Source organism: Curcuma longa, chromosome 18 (assembly GCF_044706935.1).
Source record: "Curcuma longa cultivar G26 ecotype Majalengka, Jawa Barat chromosome 18, ITB_CL_G26_1.1, whole genome shotgun sequence".
NCBI lineage: Eukaryota > Viridiplantae > Streptophyta > Magnoliopsida > Zingiberales > Zingiberaceae > Curcuma > Curcuma longa.
In genome coordinates, this window is record NC_133878.1 from 4,818,845 (window position 1) to 4,842,742 (window position 23,898).

At 34.4% G+C, this 23,898-nt stretch overlaps 1 protein-coding gene across 1 annotated transcript; it reads left to right on the forward strand.

The window, feature by feature from the left end:
- Nucleotides 1-22,836, forward strand: LOC141812129 (amino acid transporter AVT1A-like). Its single transcript, XM_074700170.1, has 12 exons — nt 1-176; nt 4,240-4,520; nt 4,721-4,935; nt 5,068-5,091; nt 5,198-5,378; nt 5,453-5,672; nt 5,767-5,902; nt 5,990-6,009; nt 6,090-6,235; nt 21,089-21,132; nt 22,228-22,290; nt 22,738-22,836. Exons 1-12 carry the CDS (start codon nt 1-3, stop codon nt 22,834-22,836), a joined length of 1,605 nt encoding a protein of 534 aa, XP_074556271.1.
- Nucleotides 22,837-23,898: the final 1,062 nt, after the last annotated feature.

A 23,898-nucleotide genomic window follows, 5' to 3' on the forward strand; every position in this document is an offset into this window, starting at 1 on the left:
ATGGAGAAGGGGAGTTCAGTGGCAGAGAAGGATCTGGAGTTTCTCTTCGACGGAAGCACCGATGGAGAAGAAGACGTGGAGGCCCAGACGGAGAATGGGGATGAAGAGGAGGAGGAGGAGGAGGACGGAGATCCTTCGGCTTCGATCTTTTCCCAGCAGTGGCCCAAAAGCTACAGGTATCCTTGATTCGATTGACACAGATTGCGGACGATTATGATTTTAATATTTTTTATATGCTTTTGATTTTTTTCTTGATTCTTGATTCGAAGTGATGGGAATTGCCCATTGGATTGGATTACCGTCGGGTAACGAATGATCGATCATTGCTCTATTGCTTCTATTTGTTTCAGAGAGAGTAAAAATTGACACTTGCTCTTGCATGTGTTATTGTGGACGAACGAGTCCAGTGGTTCAGAAAGTTTGCTGGACTAGAAAATAATTTACATGATTTATCCCTGGCTGCTAGGATCTTCGGTTCCTATAACTTGTATGCATCATGCATGCTATGTGGGTCATGATTTGAAATCTCGTGTTGTCTTGAGTGACATCATTCGAATCATGTTATTTCGATAAATTATTGTTGATTGTGGCCTTTGAGTATTGTTTTGTTTTGATATTTGGCACACTAAGGGACATAAGTTATGTATTGATATAGACTTATTAAAGGAACAAAAAAAAAAAAGTAATGAGGATTAAATGAGTTTAACTCATCTTGGTATACCTTAACATATAGCAAGTGGAGGGAGTATCACTATGGTATAGTATAATAGAATTTTGAATGGATTGGCAATTTAATTATTGTAGTCTTATTTTTAGAATTAAATAAAACAAATGAAAATATAGCAAAGGAGTAAAATCCATCTAAATTCATAATTTAATTATTGTAATCTTATTTTATGAATTAAATAAATTCAATGAAAATGTAGCAAAGGAGTAAAATCCATCTAAATTCATAATTTAATTATTGTAGTCTTATTTTTAGATTAAATAAATTAAATCAAAATGTAACAAAGGAGTAAAATCTATCTAAATTCATCTGGCCACACTTCGATGCTTGTTGAGTGTGAACACAATATGGACCGAAGCTTTAGCATTGAATAGTATTAATCTTTTCTCCCATTTAATATATATCGACTCTTTATCAAAGGGCGCACTTAAAATTGAGTAATACCCAAAAGAAGTACCAAAGCTTGATATTTCCCAAAGGGGACACTTGTTTTCGATTATATCCCTCTCGAATTTTTAGTCTTAAATTAAAGAAAAAAATAGTTTTCTTTATTTAAACCGAACCAAATAAAAAAATAAAAATTTAATTATTTTATCAGGGAGTTTCATAAAAAAGTCATTGATGACCTTAAAAAAATTTATTTTTATAAAATTTACGTTATTAAACTATGATCATCTCTTAAATTTATCCATATTTTTTAAAAAATTTAAAATTTTAATAAAAATTAAAAATATTAAAAATACATAAGAAGATTAGTAAAAAAATTATAAAATTGGGGGAACGTTAATAAAAAATTTATTATTTTTAAATAGCTAATTATAAGGGAGAAAAATGAAACAAAATTAAAAATAAAAAATAAAAAAATTAAATAACTATAAATAAATAAATTACTTTGTTGCTGTTTTGATTAAATCATCACCACCTTGGTACTGGTCTTCGAATAACAACACCAAAGTGATGTTGATCTTCCAAAATTAGTACCAATGTTTTTAAAAATAATAGAACACTATGGTACTGGTCTTCGAAGAACAATACCACAGTGGTGCTGATCCTTATAAATCAGTACTAGAGTTTTGCCAATTAGCACGAGCCCATAATTTCTTGTAGGATACTTAGAACCATGATTGCACAACATCTGTACCTTTCTCTACAATCAACTCTTTTATTTCATGATAATTTTTCAGAAATCCATATCCCCTAGGGTCATCAATGAGTTCCGGTACTGGGATTATCATTTTTTTTTATCAATGAAAATTCATTAATAGACTTAGTAGGCTCAGATTGCACCTATTTCAAGTCTTGCAGGTTTATGCAGTGCCCCAGAGTGCAAGTGTGCCCTAAGTTATTGTTTGAAGGCATTCCTAGTACTGTTCAAAAGATTGTTAAACTTTTAGAAGATTGTGGTGCTGGTCTTCGAATAACATCACTAAAATGGTGTTGATCTTCTGAAACCAACACAAGCCTTTTAGAGAAGAACATAGCATTGTAGTGTTGGTCTTTGAAAAACAACACCATAGTGGTGCTGATCCTTGGAAATTAGGATCAGAGTTTGTGTTAACTGGCACAGACCCATAACTTCTTATAGGAAATCTCAGAATTATGATTGCATAGCCTTTATATCTTCTTCATACTCAACTCTTCCATTTCAAGCCTTTATAGGATTAAATGAGTTTAACTCATTAACGTAATTTTTTATTAATCTTCTTTTTTTTTTTTTTAATTTTTTAAAAATTTTAAGTAAAATTTTAAATTTAAAAAAAATATAGATAAATTTAAGAGATCATCTTGAGTTTAATAGCGTATTTTTTTTAAAAAAAAATGAGTTTTGTAGACTCATCAATGACTTTTGCATGAAACTCCTCATGCAATAATTAAGTTTTTATTTTTTTATTTGGTTCAGTTCGGTTTAAATAAAGAAAACTAATTTTTTCTTTAATTTAAGGTTGAAAAGGTGGGAGGGGTATAATCAGAAACAAGTGTGTCCTTTAGGAGATATCAAACTTTGATGCACTTTTTGAGCATTACTCAACTTTAAGTGCGCCCTTTGGTAAAAAGACGAATATATATTAGATGAGTTTTTAATTCATTGCTATGATTATTTTATTCAAATGAACTTTTAATTGTTATATGGTTTAAAATTTCGTACCGTGTCGAGTGTAGCAGGTGAAATTTATTATTCCGTCCGTCACTCGACACTGACATTGCAAGCCGCCATGGGGTTGTGAGAGCGTCACGATCCCATATTTTTTTCTCTTTTTAACAAATTCTTTTATTATTTTAATATTTAAATTAAATTTTTTATTTTTAATTAATATATTTTATATTTATGATATTGAAATCGTATCGTTCCGATCCAAACTTTTATATGGATCGAAATGTTAAATCATGAATTGCTATACCATAACCCAAGCAGATGGTAACTTTTTTTTTTATTAAATTAGCTGAATTGCAAGCCTATTTAAATATGTTTTCTCTTTATATATTGTATGCTCATGCATTTATATGCTAAGTATTAGAAGAGAACTATACAATCAGGTGACTCTGCTTCTAATAGTGAAGGTCCGCCAAGCTTTGGCATGCTTAGGTTTGTTTAGCTTCTCAAAAAAAAAAAAAATCAATATCCCATAACTTGATAATTTTTTTGCTATTATTTTGACCTATAATGTGAGTACCACTACCAAAATGTGGATTTTTGGCTACTATCCATCTCTTGTTAGATGATAAACTAAGACCATGATTTATAATCTCGTTTTGTGTTGGTCGACATGGATGAAAATTTTCATTTGGTCGGCCAACTAAGCTCCAAAATTTCATTGAAGGGTTCCTTCCGATCCCCAAGACCGTAAGGTTGACGTGAGAGCTCTGTGAGGTTCGAAAGCTTTGTATGATGTTTTTGCTAGTAACGCTACATTCACTTGAGGCTTCCTTCTATTTGAGATTAGCAAACTCAAGGTAGTGAGGGTTCCATTTTCTTCTCCGTGGTTGACGCAAGATGCGCCTGACTGCTTGAGCTTCCTTCAAAGTTTGAACTACTAATTCTTACTTCTCATCGGCATTCTGATGCTTTCCTGGTAGTGCCCACTTCTCTTCCGACTTCCTCCCGTCACATCTTTTGGTGTTTGACACATCTTTGGTACTGACACTCAGCATGGGTGCCCATCTCCCGAGCTGACCGGGGACGGAAACCTACGTTCAGCTCAAGATTTGAAACAATGATTCAAACAAAGTTGAAGTACTGAGAAACTAAATTGCAGATCCAAAATGATTTGTTCTTAAACTATTGCTTCCTAGTATATGGGATCAAATGATATCTCTGCCATCACCACCTAAAATATCTTTGGGAGAAGCCATTGGCTCGAGGAGAGTATAATTTACTACATGCAATATGGCTATGTATCATACTATAATTGTATTCCTAGCATTCATGCTTCTGAAATATTCTTATCAGAAATATTGTATTATTAAATATGCTTTTAATCTTTATGGTTGGAACTTTTTTATATTTATGGCAGGGAAAGTATTGATACATACACGATTTCTGCATCACCAGCATTTGGAACTCTTGGGCCTATGCCTAGTATTAAATACTCTAGCTTGCTCAGTCAATTTGGGCAAGAATCTGATTTGAGATCACTTCTTCTTCCCAGTAGTATATGTGAGAAGCTAGAATCCAATAAAAGCATAAGGAAATCTCTTGGTTTGGTATCAAATAAGTCAGCCTCTTTCCTGGTTGAGTATTCTGGTGAAGTATACATTCATCATGGATGTAGTGTAACTCAAACAGTCTTTAATGGTAAACTCATCTTCCTTAACTATCAAACTTGTTAACTTTTATCTGATCTTTGTCTTCATATATAATCTCTTATTAGATTCTTTGTAAACCTGATGCAATTATTTGTTTAAATTTTTAAGTAGTTTGCATAAGGTGTGTTTGGACTCTATGCTGTTTTATCAGCCATACTGAAATTTTCTTGTTTCTTTGATTTTCTTCAGCAATTAATGTATTAGCTGGGGTTGGTCTTCTTTCTACTCCATTTACTGTGAAAGAGGGAGGATGGGCTAGTTTGGTAATGTTACTTTGTTTTGCTGTAGTTTGCTACTACACTGGCATTCTTATGAAGTTTTGCTTTGAGAGCAAAGATGGCATTTTTAGCTACCCAGATATTGGTGAAGCTGCATTTGGGAGATTTGGACGCTTATTTGTATCTGTGAGTGTTTAGCATTCAGGCTTATTGACTGAGATAAAATAAGGGTGAATAAAGAAAGTGGAGTAATATTATTGCTTAATTCTTACTCAAATAAATTCATGATTACCTAATCCTGCTATATTGATGATGCAGGTTGTCTTGTATGCGGAACTATATGTAAGTATGGCTCACATATTATTTGCTGGAGGAATAAGATTCTTCTTTTGTTAGATGCATAGTTCTATGGTTCTTGCTAAAAATTCACATTTTTCCCATGATACAGTCATATTGTGTTGAATTTATTATTTTAGAAGGTGATAACCTTACTAAGATCTTTCCTGGGGCTTCTTTGGATTGGGCTGGGATACATGTAGATTCTATGCATTTGTTCGGGATTTTAACTGCTCTAATTATTCTACCGACTGTTTGGCTACGAGACCTTAGAATAATCTCTTATCTATCAGGTGCGACTTGTGTTTCTCTTTCCACTGAGAATTTTCTTGAAGAATACATCATGATCTTTGAAATGTGTTTACAGCTGGTGGAGTTATTTCCACTATAGTGATCTTTCTTTCTGTTGTCTTCATTGGCTCTGTTGATGGGATTGGATTCCATCATTCTGGTAAAGCTGTGAAATGGGGAGGCCTACCATTTTCTATTGGTGTGTATGGTTTTTGTTACTCCGGTCATTCAGTGTTTCCAAATATTTACCAATCAATGTCAGATCGAACTAAATTCAGCAGAGCATTGTTAATAAGGTACAGTAACATGACATTACATGTTTTTCATTTAGTTAGTCTCAAACATCCTTTGTGTTCTCTGAAAGATTTTCGTCCACCCACTTTAAAACAGTTTCATTTTGTGCACATTGATAAATGGCTCGTTTGCTGCCATTGGATATCTCATGTTCGGTGAAGCTACGTTGTCCCAAATAACATTGAACTTACCAAAGGATTCAATTGCCTCAACAGTTGCTTTATGGACAACGGTAATTGTAATATGTTAATCTTCAATTGTTGTTGGCATTTTTCCCCTCTTACCATTTCACTAACTGAAATCATTTGCCTATCATTAGGTGATCAATCCATTCACCAAATATCCTTTTGGGATTTCTTAATAACTTAGATTGCGCCATTTTGCTTTAAAGTCATTGTTGTATCTTTAGCTAGAAACAGATATGCGTTATTGCTAAATCCCGTAGCCAGATCTCTGGAAGAGCTGCTTCCCCAAGAAACTGCTGATAAAGTTTGGTGCTCCATGTTGTTAAGAACAGGGCTTGTTGTATCTACTGTACTGGTAGCTTTTGTTCTTCCATTTTTTGGTACGTGCTTCAGACATCCTGGTATTTTATTATGACACTCATGTATATTACGTAAAACAAAATGAAGTTCAGTTCCATTCTTTTACATACCCAGGTTGGCCTAGTACCACAATATCTCAACTTAGTTTGGAACCTGATTAAATAGACATTGACAGGTTTAATTCAGCTAAAGACCAATAAAACACATGCTTAGGTTGGCTAGGCATGGTCCAAATCTTTCATTTTACAGCATAAAGGTGCTACTCTTTTGACCCTTGTTACATTTCCAAAATACAGTCACCATAGCATATGACCTTGACTTTTTTTACTTCATTCGGATATTTCCTATTATACCAAAACCAGTCTAGAGAAGTCCAAATAAAAGTTATCCAACCCTACCTGCTCTAGAAGCTGGCTTGGAAAATCCAATCAATGTCAGTTCAGAGAATTTTTAGAGTCTGGGTCATTTCCTGCTATCCTAGTTGAACTTCCTTTTCTCCCATCTGATTAAGTTCTGTTCTAGCATCCCAATATTATTTTGCAAGAAATCATCAGAAAAAATCCTGAACTAAATTAATGTTAAAGTAGGTTATAGAATGGAATTGAGTTGATACTAAGTAGGCCTACATGAGTTTCCTAACCTGATGAAGAGTTTGTAGTCTCTTAAAATTTCCATTTGTTCTATGAGAGGGCATGTTAGCACCTATATTTGATTTTTTATGAACTATATTGATATTTCTTAGTGTCTAAAATTTCTAATTGTTTTATGAGAGGGCACGTTAGTACCGGTATTAGGTGTTTTTATGAACTTGATATTTCTTTATATGCTTGTGGATTTTAAAATTGTTAATGTATAAATTGGTCACTTGCATAAAAATTTAAGCTTTTGGTACAAACAGTCATCTTGACAATAGGTAGGTATGTGTTATATTTATCTTATATATCAAACTATTTTAATAGGACATCGATACCACCTACTTAACAAAAATGACACAACATAAAGATGATACCATGCCATGCAAATTTGTTGTATATAACATAAAAATTGATTAATCTTAATGATGTAAATAAAAAATTCTACAATTAAAATTTATTTATGTACCACATGCCTAATTTCAATAACCAAGCAATTAGAAATTTAAATATATTTTTATTTATTTACTGATTGATTTTTTACTTTAGTGATTTTTGTAATTACATTTTTCTTTATAGAAAAACCATTATCTACCATAATCTATAAGTCTCAACTTGAAGAGACTTGACAGATGATAATTACAAATAAATTATAAAATCAAGATAGTCAAATTCATCCAATCAATTAAACTAAAAAGACTTGATCATTTAAGATGATCTATTGGATCAATTTAATCCATCTAGCTAATTTTGTTAGTTTAACTTAAACCAATTAAATCAGTTGAATTATATACATCCTATTGACCCAATTTATTGTGTCATTGATACAAATCCTATTCAATCTTAGAAAAATATAGTTTAATAGTTAATTTTTATTCATAATATATTTTTTCATCCATTCAAAATTTTTTTTCTAACTTTGCCATTAGGTTAGACTTACATAAACGTAATGATGTAATATATGAAATTTAAGTTTAGTAAGATTAGACGTAATGAGACAATTGTTAAAAAGAAGATTATGAGTTCGTCCACCTCTCTAAAAGACTAAAACCACTTAAACTACTTAGATTTAACACTATCCTGCTAGAATAATTAATACGGTCGACTTGAATAGAAACTCACCAAGAACAAACAGGTCGCACTTTACAACAACATACTCATAGTCTAGTCCAACAAAACCAACTATTAAGTGAACTTAGAAGAAATCTAGACTATCTTAAAGAATCTCAAGATTCATTAAACAGAAGATTCAATCAACTTAATTTAGTAAGTGTTCCTGTTGAGATCTGCTCCTGGATGCGCCGACTCTTCTCAGCACTAAGTGCGATCGAGGTCTTGAGAGGAGAAGGCTGTGAAGTTGAGGAAACTTGCAAGCACAGCGATCGTGAGGAGGAAGGCCAAGGGTTGCCCTGGCGCGACCACTCCGATGCTTAAGTCAGTCCGTGAGGGAGGAGGAAGAAGACGGAGAAGGAGAATAGAAAGGGGAGATGGTGAGAGCGCATACCTCCCTTCTCTGCAGGACCAACCTTATATATGTGTCTAAGTGGGAAGTCATGTCATGTTGTGAGTATGGCAGAGATCCCATCATCGGTATGGTTATGTCAGAAGGAATGGGATGTGTCACATCGTTGACTTGCAGCTGAAGTGTCATTTAACGTACGTCTGTCAAGGTATTACCATGATTAATAACAGGGGTGTCAGGGAGACATTACTCATAACCGTACGATGGAAGGAGTGGTCTTTAATGGAGAAGGGTGACAAGAGCTAAAGAACGTCAGGACCGAGTCAGGGCCGAATTGAGTGGACGGGAAGTCGGCATAGCCCAAACCCGAGTGTGGCGACTCGGTTCGGGTGGGAGAGTCTGCTTCGAGTATTCGGATCGGGTTTTTAGGAGTCCGCCTTTCTGAGGATTCAGGCTTGTTCTATGAAGAGCTTCCACTCGATCCTCGACTCGACTTACCCGACTCGGATCACCTGATTCGGCTCGAGTGTCCGAAAGGATTCGACACGGGCTTAAAATTAGGGAGTAAAACTGAAGGAGGATTCGACTCGATTCGGGAGTCAGTATGTCGAGGGATTCGATTCGATTAGGGCTCTATGAGTTACGCCGAGTCTAGCTCGACTAGCCATTCTCGGACTTGACTAACCGAGACCCATTCCTCACGACCATAACAGTAAGTATTCCTAAGAAAAAGGATATACTCACACTCTCAAAACTTATTGAAGAAAATAAACCTAGGACCTTTGAACTTAATCAAAATACCTACTAGTCCAAGTCAAAGAAATACTTAACCACAATAAAAATTAGGTTGAAGAAGCACTTAAGCCTCTTCGTTCTATACTTGACGAACACAAGTATAAATGAACAAATTACAATTTGAGAATATATATTACGAAGGAGCCCTCAACTATACACAATAATATTCAAAAACTAAAGAAGACAGATATTATATTGTTGACTTACTGGGAAAAGTGATCAAATTCAAACTCAGCAAAACAACACTATAATAGCTTTATTAACTTCATTATATCACAAACTAGCTTTAATTGAAAACAAATTATTGTTATTAGACACTCAAATACAAAAACAAACTAGGCCATTGAGTCGAGAGAAAGTATAGATAATTTAACCAAAGACTAAGTAAGCTATCTACGGGAACTATAGTTCCCCGAAGACAATCCAAAACTTACTCTTTTCTAAAGTATACTCGTCCAAAGAAATGAGTCTAACTAGAACTGAACCTTTTACAGGTTCCTCCCAAACAGTGAGAGGACGACAAAATGAAACAAATACTACTTCTTGGCTAGACACTATTATAACTAGAAGAAATAGTATTTCTAATCATAGATTAGAAGAATTTATAGACATTGATAGAGATCTTACTTTGTTCTCCAATGAACAACTCAATAACCTTATTCCTAGAAGATTGTACAGTCCACGACTACTATCATTCTCAACTTATCTATTTCACCATCATAGGACGGACATAACCCTTACATCTTCCTTATGGAAGTGAAGAAAGATTAAGCCTTATGATTAATGAGTCAATAAGGGCATTGTTAAACATAAACCTCAATTATATCCATCTAGCATTAATTATTTTTGGCCTTTGAGGCCTCACCCGAAAATGAGTAGGAGGCAAAGTTCTACTCGTCTTATATGACTCTAGATTTTCCGATAAGGAAAAGGTAGTCATAGAATTGATTGAGGTAGACATGAATAATAACTTAGACATCACTTATTTGTGTCTCAATTTTAATATGACAATCAGAGATTTTGTAAAACATATTACAATCCTGGTACAAGATAAAGGATATGGAGACTTTCAAAATAATAATATTCAACTTGAAATCATATTATTAGGAAAAACAATGAACTATATCAACAATAAGTTTAAGGTTGAAATTAAAGATATCATTGAAGCACTTACTTCCAAAGGAATTTACTTTTAAAACCTAGAGACTTTAACTCTAAAACCTTACTGATCTAGAATGGACTATTAACTTAGAAACCTCGGAACAAACACTCATAGCAACCGACTCCATAATGTATAAAGACAGACATGGAAAACTATCCGTTAGATTTAATGGATATGAAGCTTCTACATCTCAAATTGAAGAAATAGAAGATGATAACCGTAATCTCATGCGAAGAGAAGACACTGAACCCCTTTACTTACTTCAACAATTAGGAAATCAATACTTACAAATGGATTAAACCCTTACTCCATCTCAATATCCACTTCATTTTGGGACTTAATTTCCTCATTGCTCCTAATAGATTGCTCCTCCTTACTAAAGATTCTGCCCTTTTCCTATCCACCTTTATTATTTCTCTTATTGTGTCCGATTACCCATCCATCGTGCATAGGCGTGGTGATGCCCCTACTCCTTTAGCAGCTGATAACCCCTTCTACATCAAAGTAAATCGAAAATGAGCAGTGCCGGTGCACTAACAAAGGGTCTTGCCTAGCCCAAAACTCTTGCCTACCATATACACAGGATCAACAAGAAAACTAGACATACTTGGCTGGACTAGCCCAAACAACCCCTTAGCTTTAGATTTCCAAGCCTTTCAAGAACTAAAACTTCCTAGGGATCTACTTAACCCCAGATCTTTACGTAACTTAATTAACACTCAAGACGGATTTAGACTCCTTCATCTCTAAATTAGAAAAACTTGAAATTATCAGAGAAAATCCAATAAAATATTGGGAACAAGATAAGATATATTACAAATTAGCCATTATCAATTCTGACTTGACCATTAAGGCACAAGACTTAAAATATATCAATTAGGAAGCAGAAGAATGTGTTATGTACATTAAGCAATTACTAAGCCTTGGTGTTATTCAACAATCTTCGTTTAAACATAAAAGTCCAACTTTCATTGTTAATAAATGAGCAGAACAAAAACATAGACAATCTAGGATGATATTTAATTACAAATGATTTAATGACAATTGTCATAAAGACGGCTATAAAATACCAAATAAAGATCAACTACTTAACAAAATACATAATTCATACTGGTACTCTAGGTTCTATATAAAATTAGGATTTTGGCAAGTAAAAATGTATCTTGACTCTATTGAATGGACCACCTTTTCTTGTCTAGAAGGACATTTTGAATGGTTGGTAATGCCATTCAGACTTACGGTCGCACCTCAAATCTTTCAACGAAAGATGTATGACATCTTTCGCAGTATTTGCATGTTCACTTATGGCTATATTGATAATGTCTCAGTATTTTCCAAAACAAAGGATGAATAATATGCACATCTACACATGATTTTTACTTTATTTGAAAAATATGGCTTAATAGTGTCATGAAAGAAAATGAAATTAGCCACTAAACACATGGAATTTCTCGGAACAGAAATTGGACATGGAAAAATCTCACTTCAAACCCACATTACTTCTAAAATACTTGTTTTTCCAGATAAAATGGAAGATAACAAAACACTTAGATTATTTCTGGAAGTTTTGAATTATGCCAGACTATATCTAAAATATAGAAAAAATCAGTGGACTTTTATACAATAAAACTTCAACAACAGGACAAAAGTATTTTAATCACCAGGACATTGACTTAGTTCAACAAATCAAAATCATGGTTCAAACCATCCCAGTCTTAGCTCTACCACTCGGTTCAGACTATTTGGTTATTGAAATGGAAGGATGTGAATCCGGATGGGGAGAAATCTTATTTAGAAAAACTTTCAAATATGACCCTAAAACAACAGAAGCCTTATGTCGATACACATCTTTGAGATCTTAGCAGTAATTTATTGTTTTGATGCTTTTATGCTCTTTATCTTCAATAAATAAGAAATTACAATAAGAACTGATTGTGAAGCCATTGTTAAATATAGCCAACAAACAAAAGAACTTAGGAAGAGTTTAAATACAAAAAGACCGATAAAATTTACAAATACTATCATAAACAAAGGACTAAGAGTTCAATGAGAACATATCAAAGGCATAAATAATTCATGGCTGTTAGACTTTCTAAACTATTCACATAGTTTTTGCTTGCAGAGGAGTTCTTATCCATATTACCTTCTTAATAGTGGATGGATAAAGTAAGACCTTTTCCAAGCCTAAAAACTATGAAATTTAGGATTCAAGAACTTCGACAGTTTATCTGACACAAAGACCAATCCCACTATGATCATAGATCACAGTTGGACCACATTCAACTTTGTATTATTGATAATATTTGGAATATTCCTACATCATCAGGGATTTCCAACCACAAAATAGCTATCATCAATGCACTATCAAATTACTTCCTCACTAAGGTTTAAAAGCTGGCGGGAAAGAAGTTTTCATGCTCTGTAGTATGCTCAAGGTTACAGGACGGCGTATGTGCAACTTGGGATGAAGTGAAAACTGCCATCTCAGAAAATGAAACTCCTTTGTATAGAGGATTTTACTTATTAAATGAAGCATTGGACTCAGTAAGGAAAAAAGGGCCCTAATTTCTTTATTAGTCCTACTCTAAAAACTGATGGTTTGAACAACCAGCCATAAGAACTTAGCAGAGCCAGTTCTAGTAGCTCACTATCGGTTTCTACTTATACCCATCATAAATCTTCTTATGGAATAATTTTAAATGATGTTGGGAGTATAAGTCTTGAACAAATAATGGAACCAGATATATAAAAGGAGAAAGGCCTAGAGAAACTCTCTGTTGCACAGCTGAAGACTCTATCAGTAGATCTCTCAACCTATATCCTCCGTCTCACAGAAGCCTCCACACTTACAAGGTTCCAAGAGTTATGTGACGCACTAGAATGGTTCCACCAAAATCCTGCAAAAGGAATAACCATAACCTATGAAGCATAATTTGCCTAAAAAAAATGTCCGAACACCTTTCTTCAGTGCCCATTAGAAAACAAAGCCCTTGGGTGTCTTTACCAATTAGTCTATTCTTTTCAAAAAGCCAATATCAACTTTGAAGAATTTGAACATCATAGTTTATAGGACAACTTATTACACCATTCACACTAATGGACTATGGTCTCCTCAACAAACTTTGGCTTCAAGACATTGAATCCATTCAACAGTTTCCCTATAAATTAAGCATCATCTTAAAAGAGAAAAAGAAACTTTTGTAATTTGTCATTTTGAAAGCTCTCCTCCAGACTAGATCAACCATAAATTTGAACCAACCAGACATCTAATTAGGTTAGACATCAATGATTCAATGGGCAACATGAACAATTCAAAGATACACTTTCAGATCTTGATACTGAATGGTTAGCAAGCACAACTCCGGAACAACAATTGAAACATTAGAGAGCCTCTATCTAAGGTAGCTCATGGATGTGGGATCACTATTATGATCCTTATGAATTTTTGCTAGTCGGAGAAACATACACAGAAAAAATTTATTAGCCAAAAGAAATGGGTATGATTTTCCATTCATTCAAATTTACAACTCAACATTCCAATCTCTGCCAACTTTATGAGAAAAAGAACGACGAATAGGCTATTACTAGTGCTCGGGGACTAGCAACATTGTCTCCTGCCTCTGCCACAACAACGTTGTCTATTGCTTCTGCCACACCGACGGAAGAAGCCAACATTGTCAACATGATGGAGACGTAAGCAATGACCTCATAAGGCCATAAAACGTAAGTAATGACCACACTTGCTTCTTCATGAAGCCAAAAATGTAAGCAATGACCTCACTTCTTCATGAGTTCAATTATAATAAAATGTAAGCAATGACCTCATAAAGTCATCCTTAGCTCTATATAAGGACTCCTAATGTGTGTGTATAAAGATATAGAAGAGAGAGAAAATTTAGTGTGTAAGAAGTGTGCAAGTGCGTGCAAGCTTCCTTATTTCCCCTTGTAAGTTCCTAATTCCTTGTAATTTCCTAAGTTTGTTGTAATTTCCTAGTTGTACTTTCTTAGTTTGTTGTAATTTCCTTTCCTAGTAATAAATTGTGCACTTTGCTTATGACATGGTAAGCAACTCTTCTAAGTTAGAGAAGGTTCTGCCTATTTATAAATTCTTCTCATTTATTGTTATCTCTGTTCCAAGTATATGCCCAGTAGAACAGTAACCGTATAGGGACAGTAAGCACTCATAAGCTTAAAAAGTATGACTTGTGCAGGTTAAGTAATGTAGAAGGCAAGATGCCAAAGTAGGACTTGAAAATAGCCGGGACTAAGTTTACAAAAGCTATTGACCCATACACAGGTGAGGCTCACTGGAAAGAGAAGTAACATCAAAGGAAAAAAAAATCAACAGTAGCGCATCGTTTCTCACTAGACCTAGATTTCAAAATCAAAACCACTAAACCTAGATCTCAAACAAAATCAAAACCAAGAAATAAAAATCAAAAGTAGTGCATCCTTTCTCACTAGACCTAGATGTCAAACTCAAAACCACTTAAACCGAGAGTTTTAAGTATTTAAGACCATTTCTACAAAAGGATGGAGGCATTGAGAGAGATGTCTTACATAGAATATAAGCGAGATGGTTGAAATAGAGGAGAGCGTTAGGTGTTCTTTGTAATCGTAAAGCATCATCTAAAACTTAAAGGAAAGTTTTATAAAATGATAGTTAGATTTGTTATGTTATGAAGTTGAATGTTAGGTATGACTTGAGCACATGAGCAGAAGATGAAAGTTGCAGAGATGAAGATGTTAAGGTAGATGTGTGGATATACAAGATGGATAAGATAAGAAATGAAAATATTAGAGAGAAAGTTGGGATTGCATCTATTGACGGAAAATTCAGGGTAACACGTTTAAGATGGTACGGATATGTATGTAGACGATTAATAAATGCTCCAGTTAGACGATTTGAATTTATAACAAATGTGCATATCAAACAAGGAAGAGGAAGACCAAAAAGACTTGGTTAGTAGCAATAAAATAAGATAAAAATTATTTAAATATAAATAATGATATAGTAGGAGATAGAGTCCAATGGCGTAGAAGGATCCATATAGCCGATCTCACCTAGTGGGATAAGGCTTTGTTGTTGTTATTGTTGTTGCCATTAGGTTAGACTTACCATCACACATAGGTTACTCTTGCTAGAATATCTTAATCATATAAATCAATTTACCATCACTTAACTTTCTTCATCAATTCTTTTTTATTTTTTTGTTTTATTATTTTTTCCTAAGGCAAAAGAGGTTTCCCAAGGGAAAAAGTAAACTAAGGCTTTGGTACCTAAACTTACTTGCCTTATATGCCCTAGTTAGTGCCCTTGTGTCAACTATTTTGAAATATTTTCATCAAATACGAATCTTATGAAAAGGGAATACATTAGAGGTTTTGTAGTTTAGATGATATTTCGAGATGAGATAATGCAGTTATTTTGCTTGAGAATAAAAGAATTGTAATGAAGAATACAACATTTCATAAGGATCTGGATTTAAAGGAGAATTGATTTTCAAGTTATGAATAAAAAACTAGAAATGCCAATGTATGAAGTAATTGTGAAACCCAGATAAAGCATTTACTAAAATTTTTCATTAAATCAATATGAAATTTTAATGATTAAACATTAATTAGTATCACTTTGTAACATTGTATAAAGTTTTTAAACCACCATTAAATAACAAATAAACCACCATTAAATAAGGGTATTGGCAAATTTTTTAAACCTCAATTGTGATATTGGTCTCATTTTGAGTAAGGGTTTTAATTCTCAGTTGAAACTATAGGTTGGTAGATGACTTGCTTAACCATGGCTAGAGGGGGAGTGGGTGAATAAGTGGTTTGCTTAAATCAAAATTCTCTTGCAAGAATAAAGAAAATTTAAACTGGTTAATAGTGCAGGGTACTTGTATATGTTAATTTGTGTCAAGGGTATGTAATAGAAATAATAAAATTGCAAACAGGCAACCCAATCAACCAGATTTAATGTGGTTCGGAACCTTACTCCGTGCTCCTAATCCATGATCTATGATGTGGCCATCACTCTTGCAAAGGTTCCATATACCCATCTCTTAATAAGCGATAATGGGGTAAATCTCTTTACAATCCTAGTTGGGATGCTTTACATTGAATTGACTTCTCTCAATAAGAAAGAAACACAAAGCTAAAGTAAAAGAAGATTACTAAGGTGCTTGAGTTGATCCTTTAAACTTTCCAAGGATGAAGCTTTGATCACGGGAATAACATAGGATTAGTGAAGAATTTAGTACATCTTCGTGAAACACTTAACTAGCTTAAAGTCCCTCCAAGGCTTACATAAGAAATAACTTTTAACAACTCTAATGTTTCACCTTTAATCAAGTTCAAACACCCCTAGTTGACTAATCAGGGCAAATTTAGTCATTGAACAACCAATAACTTTCTAGGTAGTCGATTGAAAATTTCTTCCAATCAATTGCTCAAACTTTTAGTCAATTGGAAACACTTGAACAAAAATTGATTGGCACTCGAGAATTTTTTTTTGTTCTTTGAGCCTTTGTGTTCAATCAACTCTTAAGGCCATTGACTATTAGTCAACAGATTGAATCTACTCGAAGGTTCCTTCTTTACTTAGCTTACCTCTTGCAAATCTAAACAAAGTCTTGAGATTGAGTTCAACTACATAATGTGACTTAGGACAACTAATCCCTTGGTCTAAGGTTTTACTCAAACCACTAGATAGTCCACCCCTACTAGCTAAACACATCATCCCTATGATATTGCTAAAAAACATAAGCCCCAAATTACATTTCACTCATGTAATCTTTTAAGCCTTTATGCCTTCAGGTCTTTAATGCCTTTGATGCACTTTGCCCTACAGTTTACCTTACTAGACCTTAAATCACTCAGACACACCAAGCTTCTTCAACTTGCTCTATGCCGTCATCTCATCTTCAAGTTCACCTCGTTATCAACCACCCTAGAATTAACCTTACTAGGTGGTCTTCAGTCCCCCCTCAGATATGTTAGGAGTTGTGAAGCCACTAGAGGGGGGGGGGGGGGGGGGGGGGGGGGGTTAAAAGACACTCATTCTTTTTTGTTCATGTTCATCTATAATTCGAGTTACCAAAACAAAATATATAAAACTTAATTCAAAACACAAACATAAGTAAGAACACTACCAATCATATGAAGATTTACGTGGTTCAGAACTCCGTTGCTACTCCATGGTTTATGATTCGTAGGTGGATCACTCTGGGAATCACTATTATCTTTTCTCCTTTTCGAATATCTTTCGAAAGTGGAGAAACCTCTTATAATGACATGTTCTTACAGTAATACAAGAAGAATATAAAAGTACAAACGAGAATGAAAACAATACAAGTAAACTTTACACAAATTGAATTTTTGCTTTGCTTGCTTTCTCTTTCTTTGGATTGTTCATTGAAGGCTTAGGAATGCAACAACACTTGCCCAGGAACCCCCAAGAAAGATTAGCCCAAAATCCTCCTTGAGACCTTCTTTTATAAGCTTCCACTCGAGTTTGGAATTTAGTGATCAGTTGATTGCTCTATCCTCTGGTCGATTACTCCACTATAGCATAGAATTCGACCATTACTATAGCTTTATCCATCCAATGACTCCTTTTTGATTTTCTATTTTGGCATCAGTATCAATCGACTGAGCAGTTGACTATTCACCTGAATAGAAACTTTTGCTCGTTTGCATTTTAGCTTAAGTCGATTGATATCCTTATCAATCGCCTGCCTAAGACCAAAAATCCTCGAATAGCTTGTGATTTTGGGTTCTCAAGAGCTCCCTAATCTTATTACTTGACTGCACTATTAGTCGGCTGCGATCCATATCAATCGATTACTAAAACCCTAAATATGACTAAACTACAACTTTGTGATTATGGGTTCATCAGTTGCCTACTACACTTGACCAATCACTAACACTTTAATTCAAGCCACTCTAAGATTAGATCTGTGTCATGCCAAGAGACCCCATGTCTTTGGAATTTCCTCGTCTGCTTAGTACAAGTCGACCTCGACATATAAGGGTTTATTCAGTTGACCTCAACTTACCAAGTCTTCCCATGCCTATAAACTCCTCGCCTTCAGGACTTCTAATACCTAGAGATCATTTCTCCAGGACTTCATCCATCATCTAGTATCTAGCCAACTATGACCTATCAAGACTTCCACTTGCTTAACCTCAGGTCAACATTGATTTGCTAGAACTTTCAATATATAGAAACCAATTCTTAGACTTCCATTACTGCCAAGCATCAATACAGTTCTTTCTTTGAGCTTAACTAACCATAAGTTTAAAGCTCATCACTGCTTAACACTCAATCCATAAAGTTTTTCATCTAAGTTTGATCTTCAATCTCTAAATTGTATGTTATCCTGCTCACTGAATGTATACCATTAAATGCTCTCTTAACCATGGTTTGAAATCATATTGTGCTAGGCGAAATGGTCGAAACATATCGTTCCGGCGAATCACCGAAACTTAATATCACTCAACACCAAAGTTTAAAAATTTGAGCCGTGTCGTAGTTTCAGTCTTTAGCCAGAAAGATACTGTTCCAATATCGTGCCGATGCTCCGATGCGTGGTATCAGTGACAGATTGAAGGTTGAAGGAGGAAGAGGATGAAGCAAAGGAAGGAGTCATTGCCTATGTTGAGTGGTATCAAGTTTCGATAATTTACTAGAATGATATGTTTTGATCGTTTCACCTTGCATGATATAAGATTTAAAACAATGCTTAGTACAGACAATATCTCTTTCCTTATTAATCTCCAATCCATTACTGACACCATGCATCTAAACATTGGTACAATATCGAAACAGTATCGTTCAAGTCAAAAATCAAAACTTCAACATGGTTTGAGATTTTGAACCTTGCTCTTAACTCAAGTCGTATTATCGAACCATGAATTTTCATGGTCAAAACTAACCATAAAGGGGAACCATTATCTCGATAGATGTAAGGCTAGAAAAGGAAGGTATGTTACTAGGCACATTGTAAGAGATAGATTTTGAGGGAATAGATTCAAGCTCAAGATGCAAAATATCGAGGAACATAACATTAATGGCTTGCCAATATGATCTTTCATAATCAGAATATCTCATGGGAGAACATCTCATGGGATTGGAGCAAGTTCTAAAGTCATCAGTGAGAGTGTTGAATCTACCAATATGTTAGTCATCTCTGTGCTGGCTTGATGTAGATGAAATAGACTAATAATCACCTCGTAAGAACTAGAAATATCAATAGTATACAAATCTCATGCATGCGTTCAAGTCTTGCAGCATGAGACAAAAAAATGGAAGGTGCTCACGAGACTAGGGTCAAGTGCTTTCTGATTAGATCTAGCAATTGAGCATCAATCATCTCCCAAGCTGTCCTATCTGATTCGAAAATGTCTACAACCTTTGTTGTCAAGTGATCTATTAACTAAACTTTTACAGCAGTAGAGAAAAAGGAATAATTCCTCCCAGTCAATTTCTTTCTCATGGTGCTTGGAAATCGAGGAATGAAGAAGGAAATGAATGTGTTTTAATTGAAGAAGACAATGGCATTCTTGGGTTTGAGGCATCTCAGATTTTAAGAAACTTGGTTGAAGTAGGAAGCTAAAATGTTGACATGGAGAGAAGATACCCAACTTGATGAGGGATCATGGGAAATCAGGAATGATAGGAGAAAAGGGTGCCCAGAAAATCAACAATAGTAAAGGACTGCTCGATAAATAAAGTGGCATTAGATCCGATTAGTGTCAAGACGATTAGTGTCAAGACAAGCTACTGCTTGTAGTACCGCTATACTAGAGATGAAGAATCACACTTTATTTGTTTATATGCAGTGGAATAGATATTGTCTTTATATCTAGCAAGTGTAGATGCAGATAGTGATGGTGGAGAATAGTGGGCACAAGATGGATAGGTTGTGAGCAGTTGCAAGATTAATCACTCATGACTAGGTGCAATCTGAAGTCTGGGTATAATTAGTTAGGGAAGAGAGCCATGTGTGTTATGGGAATATGAAACTAGCACCATAAAACAGAACTGGCTAACCACGACATAATTATAGATATAACCATTTAAACATCAGGCATGACATACTTTAGGAAGTAGGCTCAACCTCATTTATGCGACCAGAACTTATTTGTATTACCTCAGCATGCTGGTTAAGCAACTAAAGAGGAGTTGGACCCTAACACAATGAATAGGCGGTGGGGGTGGGGGATCCAGGAAGGGGTTGATGGAGGTATGTTAGTAGAACCTTTTACAAGAATCATACTTGAGTATAGACTTGCACAACCTTTTCAGAATTTTACACATGATCAATGGAGGTGTTGGTTCTCAAATTGGAGTGTTAGTGTTGGATGCCATGTATGTGACACAAGTATGAAGTAGGGTGGATGAAAACTAAGTATTATGGATGAAGTTGCTTAGTTCAGAGGGGGGTTGATGAAGTGGCATGGTGACAGGATCCTGTAAGTCAAATTTGAACTCTAGAAAAAGCAATACGAGCCCATGGGATCATCTTGTTTTGGTGTGATCTCCATCACCACTTTATAAGGAATGTAAAATTGTGAATAACCAAGATTGATTATAAGTCAAACAAAATTATTGCTTCTTTAAAGTTTGCATGAAGTATTTTGTGCTCCCATAAACAAGAACATCAATATATTATAGTTTTAGTTATTATTTCTGTTTGCAGATGAAATTGCCTCCTTTAACCCAATAGTGCCTTATCTTGTTTTATGTTGATTAAACAATTCAATTCTTCTATATTTCCCCCTGAACCATGTTAACTTCATTTTAATGAGATGTTTGCAGGTCTTATGATGGCATTAGTTGGTTCACTTCTCAGCATCCTAGTGGTAAGCTTTGCTCTATTTTAGTATTATCTATGTTCAAGATTGATTGAGCTTTACTGGGACTTTTGTTATTTTTTTCTTTTTCAATCGTGACATATTGTTCTAGCTGAATATATTTATATCCTATAAAAATTGCTCCTTGTCTGAGAATATGTGGTCAAGAATAACTTTTCTAAGCTAATGTACAGATTATTATTTTAACCCAACACAAAATAAATATTACTTATGATAAAGGAAGTTAGGCTGTAACGTGATCATAACCATATCAATACTTGTTAAGTTCATGAAAAACAAAATAAAAATATTTGTGGCAAAAGTGAATTTTATTCTCTTGTAATTTATTTAGCTTTGGCAATTAAATAGAATTATACTTTCAACTGCCATTGGCTTTAGTTTTAGCAGTTAGCACCAAACATAATTTCTGTTACCTCCTTACCAATTATAATTCTGGGACTATTTTTAGGCAACAGATAAATTTAGTGATTGAGCAGTGTCATAAATAAGACAAAAAAAATAGTATCAACATTCATGTGTGGTTGCATAAAATTCATTTATTTTTCCTTTCATTGTCAAGGAATCATGCGGCATATGCACCAATTGGAAGATAGAGTACTAAATTTTCAAGTAATGGTTGGTTTGAGCCTCACATTATCTATCTCTTCTGTTTAATCTATGATTCTTTCCAGGAAATTTAAATTTACTAAGATGAAATTAGTGATAAAATTTTGTGCTAACCACAAGTAACCTGAATCATGGAGAATGCGCTTAGCTTTTGTAAACTTGTATTTGGCCAGATAGAGATCAGACTACAATCCAACTGGAAAGGGTGCCTACCTCAGCACTCTGGTTTCAACTGTTGGAATCAATAAACTTACAAGATGTGATGCATTCAGAAGTTGAATCACAATAACCTCACACTTACCTTTTTTTCTCAATTTTTTATCATTTGTTTGCATCCACCATACTGCTAATTCTGTTAGAATGGCTCATTTGTATGGAAACATCTTTCAGTAGAATTCTTTAGATTGTCTTCAAACTAAACAATTAGCTTTTTCATATGATAGATATAAACCACTACTTACCTGTTGTGCATTCCAGGCCATCATAATGCCATCCCTGTGTTTCTTGAGGATATCGAGGAACAAAGCTACATCCTCGCAGGTATTGTTAACCTATTTCCCCGTTCTTCCTATTATTTTCCAGCTGAAAGGGGAGTCAAAAAATTGTTAAGGATATATGTATCAATAACTTAAGCTGTTTGGATAGACAATTAACCAATTTAAATTGACATGGTGCCATTGTAGGCAGTTTAAAAAAATTATATACTCCAAAGTCGGTCCATAAGCTTGAGCATGAACCAGTTTAGTCTAGCTTTGGGAGAAGTGATCAATTAATTACCAAAACATTAAAGAGTTGACATGAAATTTGTTATAGCAATTCCTTGATCAAGTAAGGGCATGAGTTTAGGTTGATGTGTGGTGGTTCCTCTTGGGCAGAAGTTTGGAATATTTCTGTTATTATAATTTTCTTAAACAGTTGCCCTTAAGATAGGATGTGACATTTGCTAGGCCTTTCATGTTAATCTTCTTACTTCGCTTCCTCTTTCAGGTCGCAATTAGCATAGCAATTATTGCATTGGGCGTTGTGTGTGCTTCCTATGGAACATATTCATCTATTTCGCGAATAGCAAAACATACTGAGGTGTAGCACATACATTTTGCCTATAAATTTGGGAACATATTATATATTTTCAATCAATTTACGATTCTTTTCTTTTATTTGCTATGTTTGTGATTTAAACACTTTTCATTGTACATTTATCGTCATAGCGAAGTGTGTCATCTTGCAAAAGATGATGTTATGCCGGGGAAACTACTTGAATGGCCTAAAGAAGTTGTGAAGGGAAAGATCTCTATCATCCACGTTTAAAAATAAAATGATTTTCTCATTTATTCTTTAGATTGTTTCATATGATTGTTATGTGCATCATAGATGTACTTCACCTTGGCATATTTCTTTTTTTTATCTTTGGTAGAAAGGAGATTCGGATGGACCTTTTCTTTTCGCGATGCAATCCTACTCATACAGGTACAAGCAGAAACTCTCCTACCATTGGACACAACTAATTTCCATGAAACAAAATTCTTTCCTATTTGTTATGTAACTTGTTTATCATGATTGTTGTCAGCAACATATGTAGATGTTCTTCATCTGGTCATTGTGCAACAACATTGTATCCTCTTGACAGATCCACTCAACCAAACCAAAACTAAGAGAATTGATTGCCATATATAGATGTACTTCTTGTTTTGCTCATCTCAAGGTTGACCTCCTTAGCCTTTTTTTCCCTTTTCATTTAGGATTAAAGGTAGCATAAGATGTTAAGGTAGTCCTCACCTTTCCAACCTAAGATTTATTATTCCATTAAGGTAGGTTTAGTTAAATCATCTTGATTGGCTTGATTGCGAATTAGGGCATTAGTAGGTTTATGGGAGTCTTAGATGTGCATTAGTTTTTCAAACTTACAATTTGACTTCTGCAAGTCTTTTAGGGTGAAAAATGATTATTTCACCTTGATGGTTATATAGTGATCAAAATGAAAGTATAATCATGAATAAATACTTGGAAGTTCGAAATTGCGCTAATAGATTCACACTTGCAATTTGACCTATGAATGCCCATTGAGGTGAAATGTTCATTTTGTAAGATTGCTTGATGGCTTAGTTTGAACCTAGCTAGCTAGAAGGGAGGAGTGAATAACTGATTTAA

What these genes read in the sequence shown, in the direction of transcription:
- LOC141812129 (XM_074700170.1), top strand. Translation starts at nt 1, where the DNA reads ATGGAGAAGGGGAGTTCAGTGGCAGAGAAGGATCTGGAGTTTCTCTTC. An exon ending in CAGTGGCCCAAAAGCTACAG is followed by an intron (nt 177 to 4,239) that starts GTATCCTTGATT and finishes TATTTATGGCAG; the next exon opens with GGAAAGTATTGATACATACA. An exon ending in TTTTGTTCTTCCATTTTTTG is followed by an intron (nt 6,236 to 21,088) that starts GTACGTGCTTCA and finishes AGATGTTTGCAG; the next exon opens with GTCTTATGATGGCATTAGTT.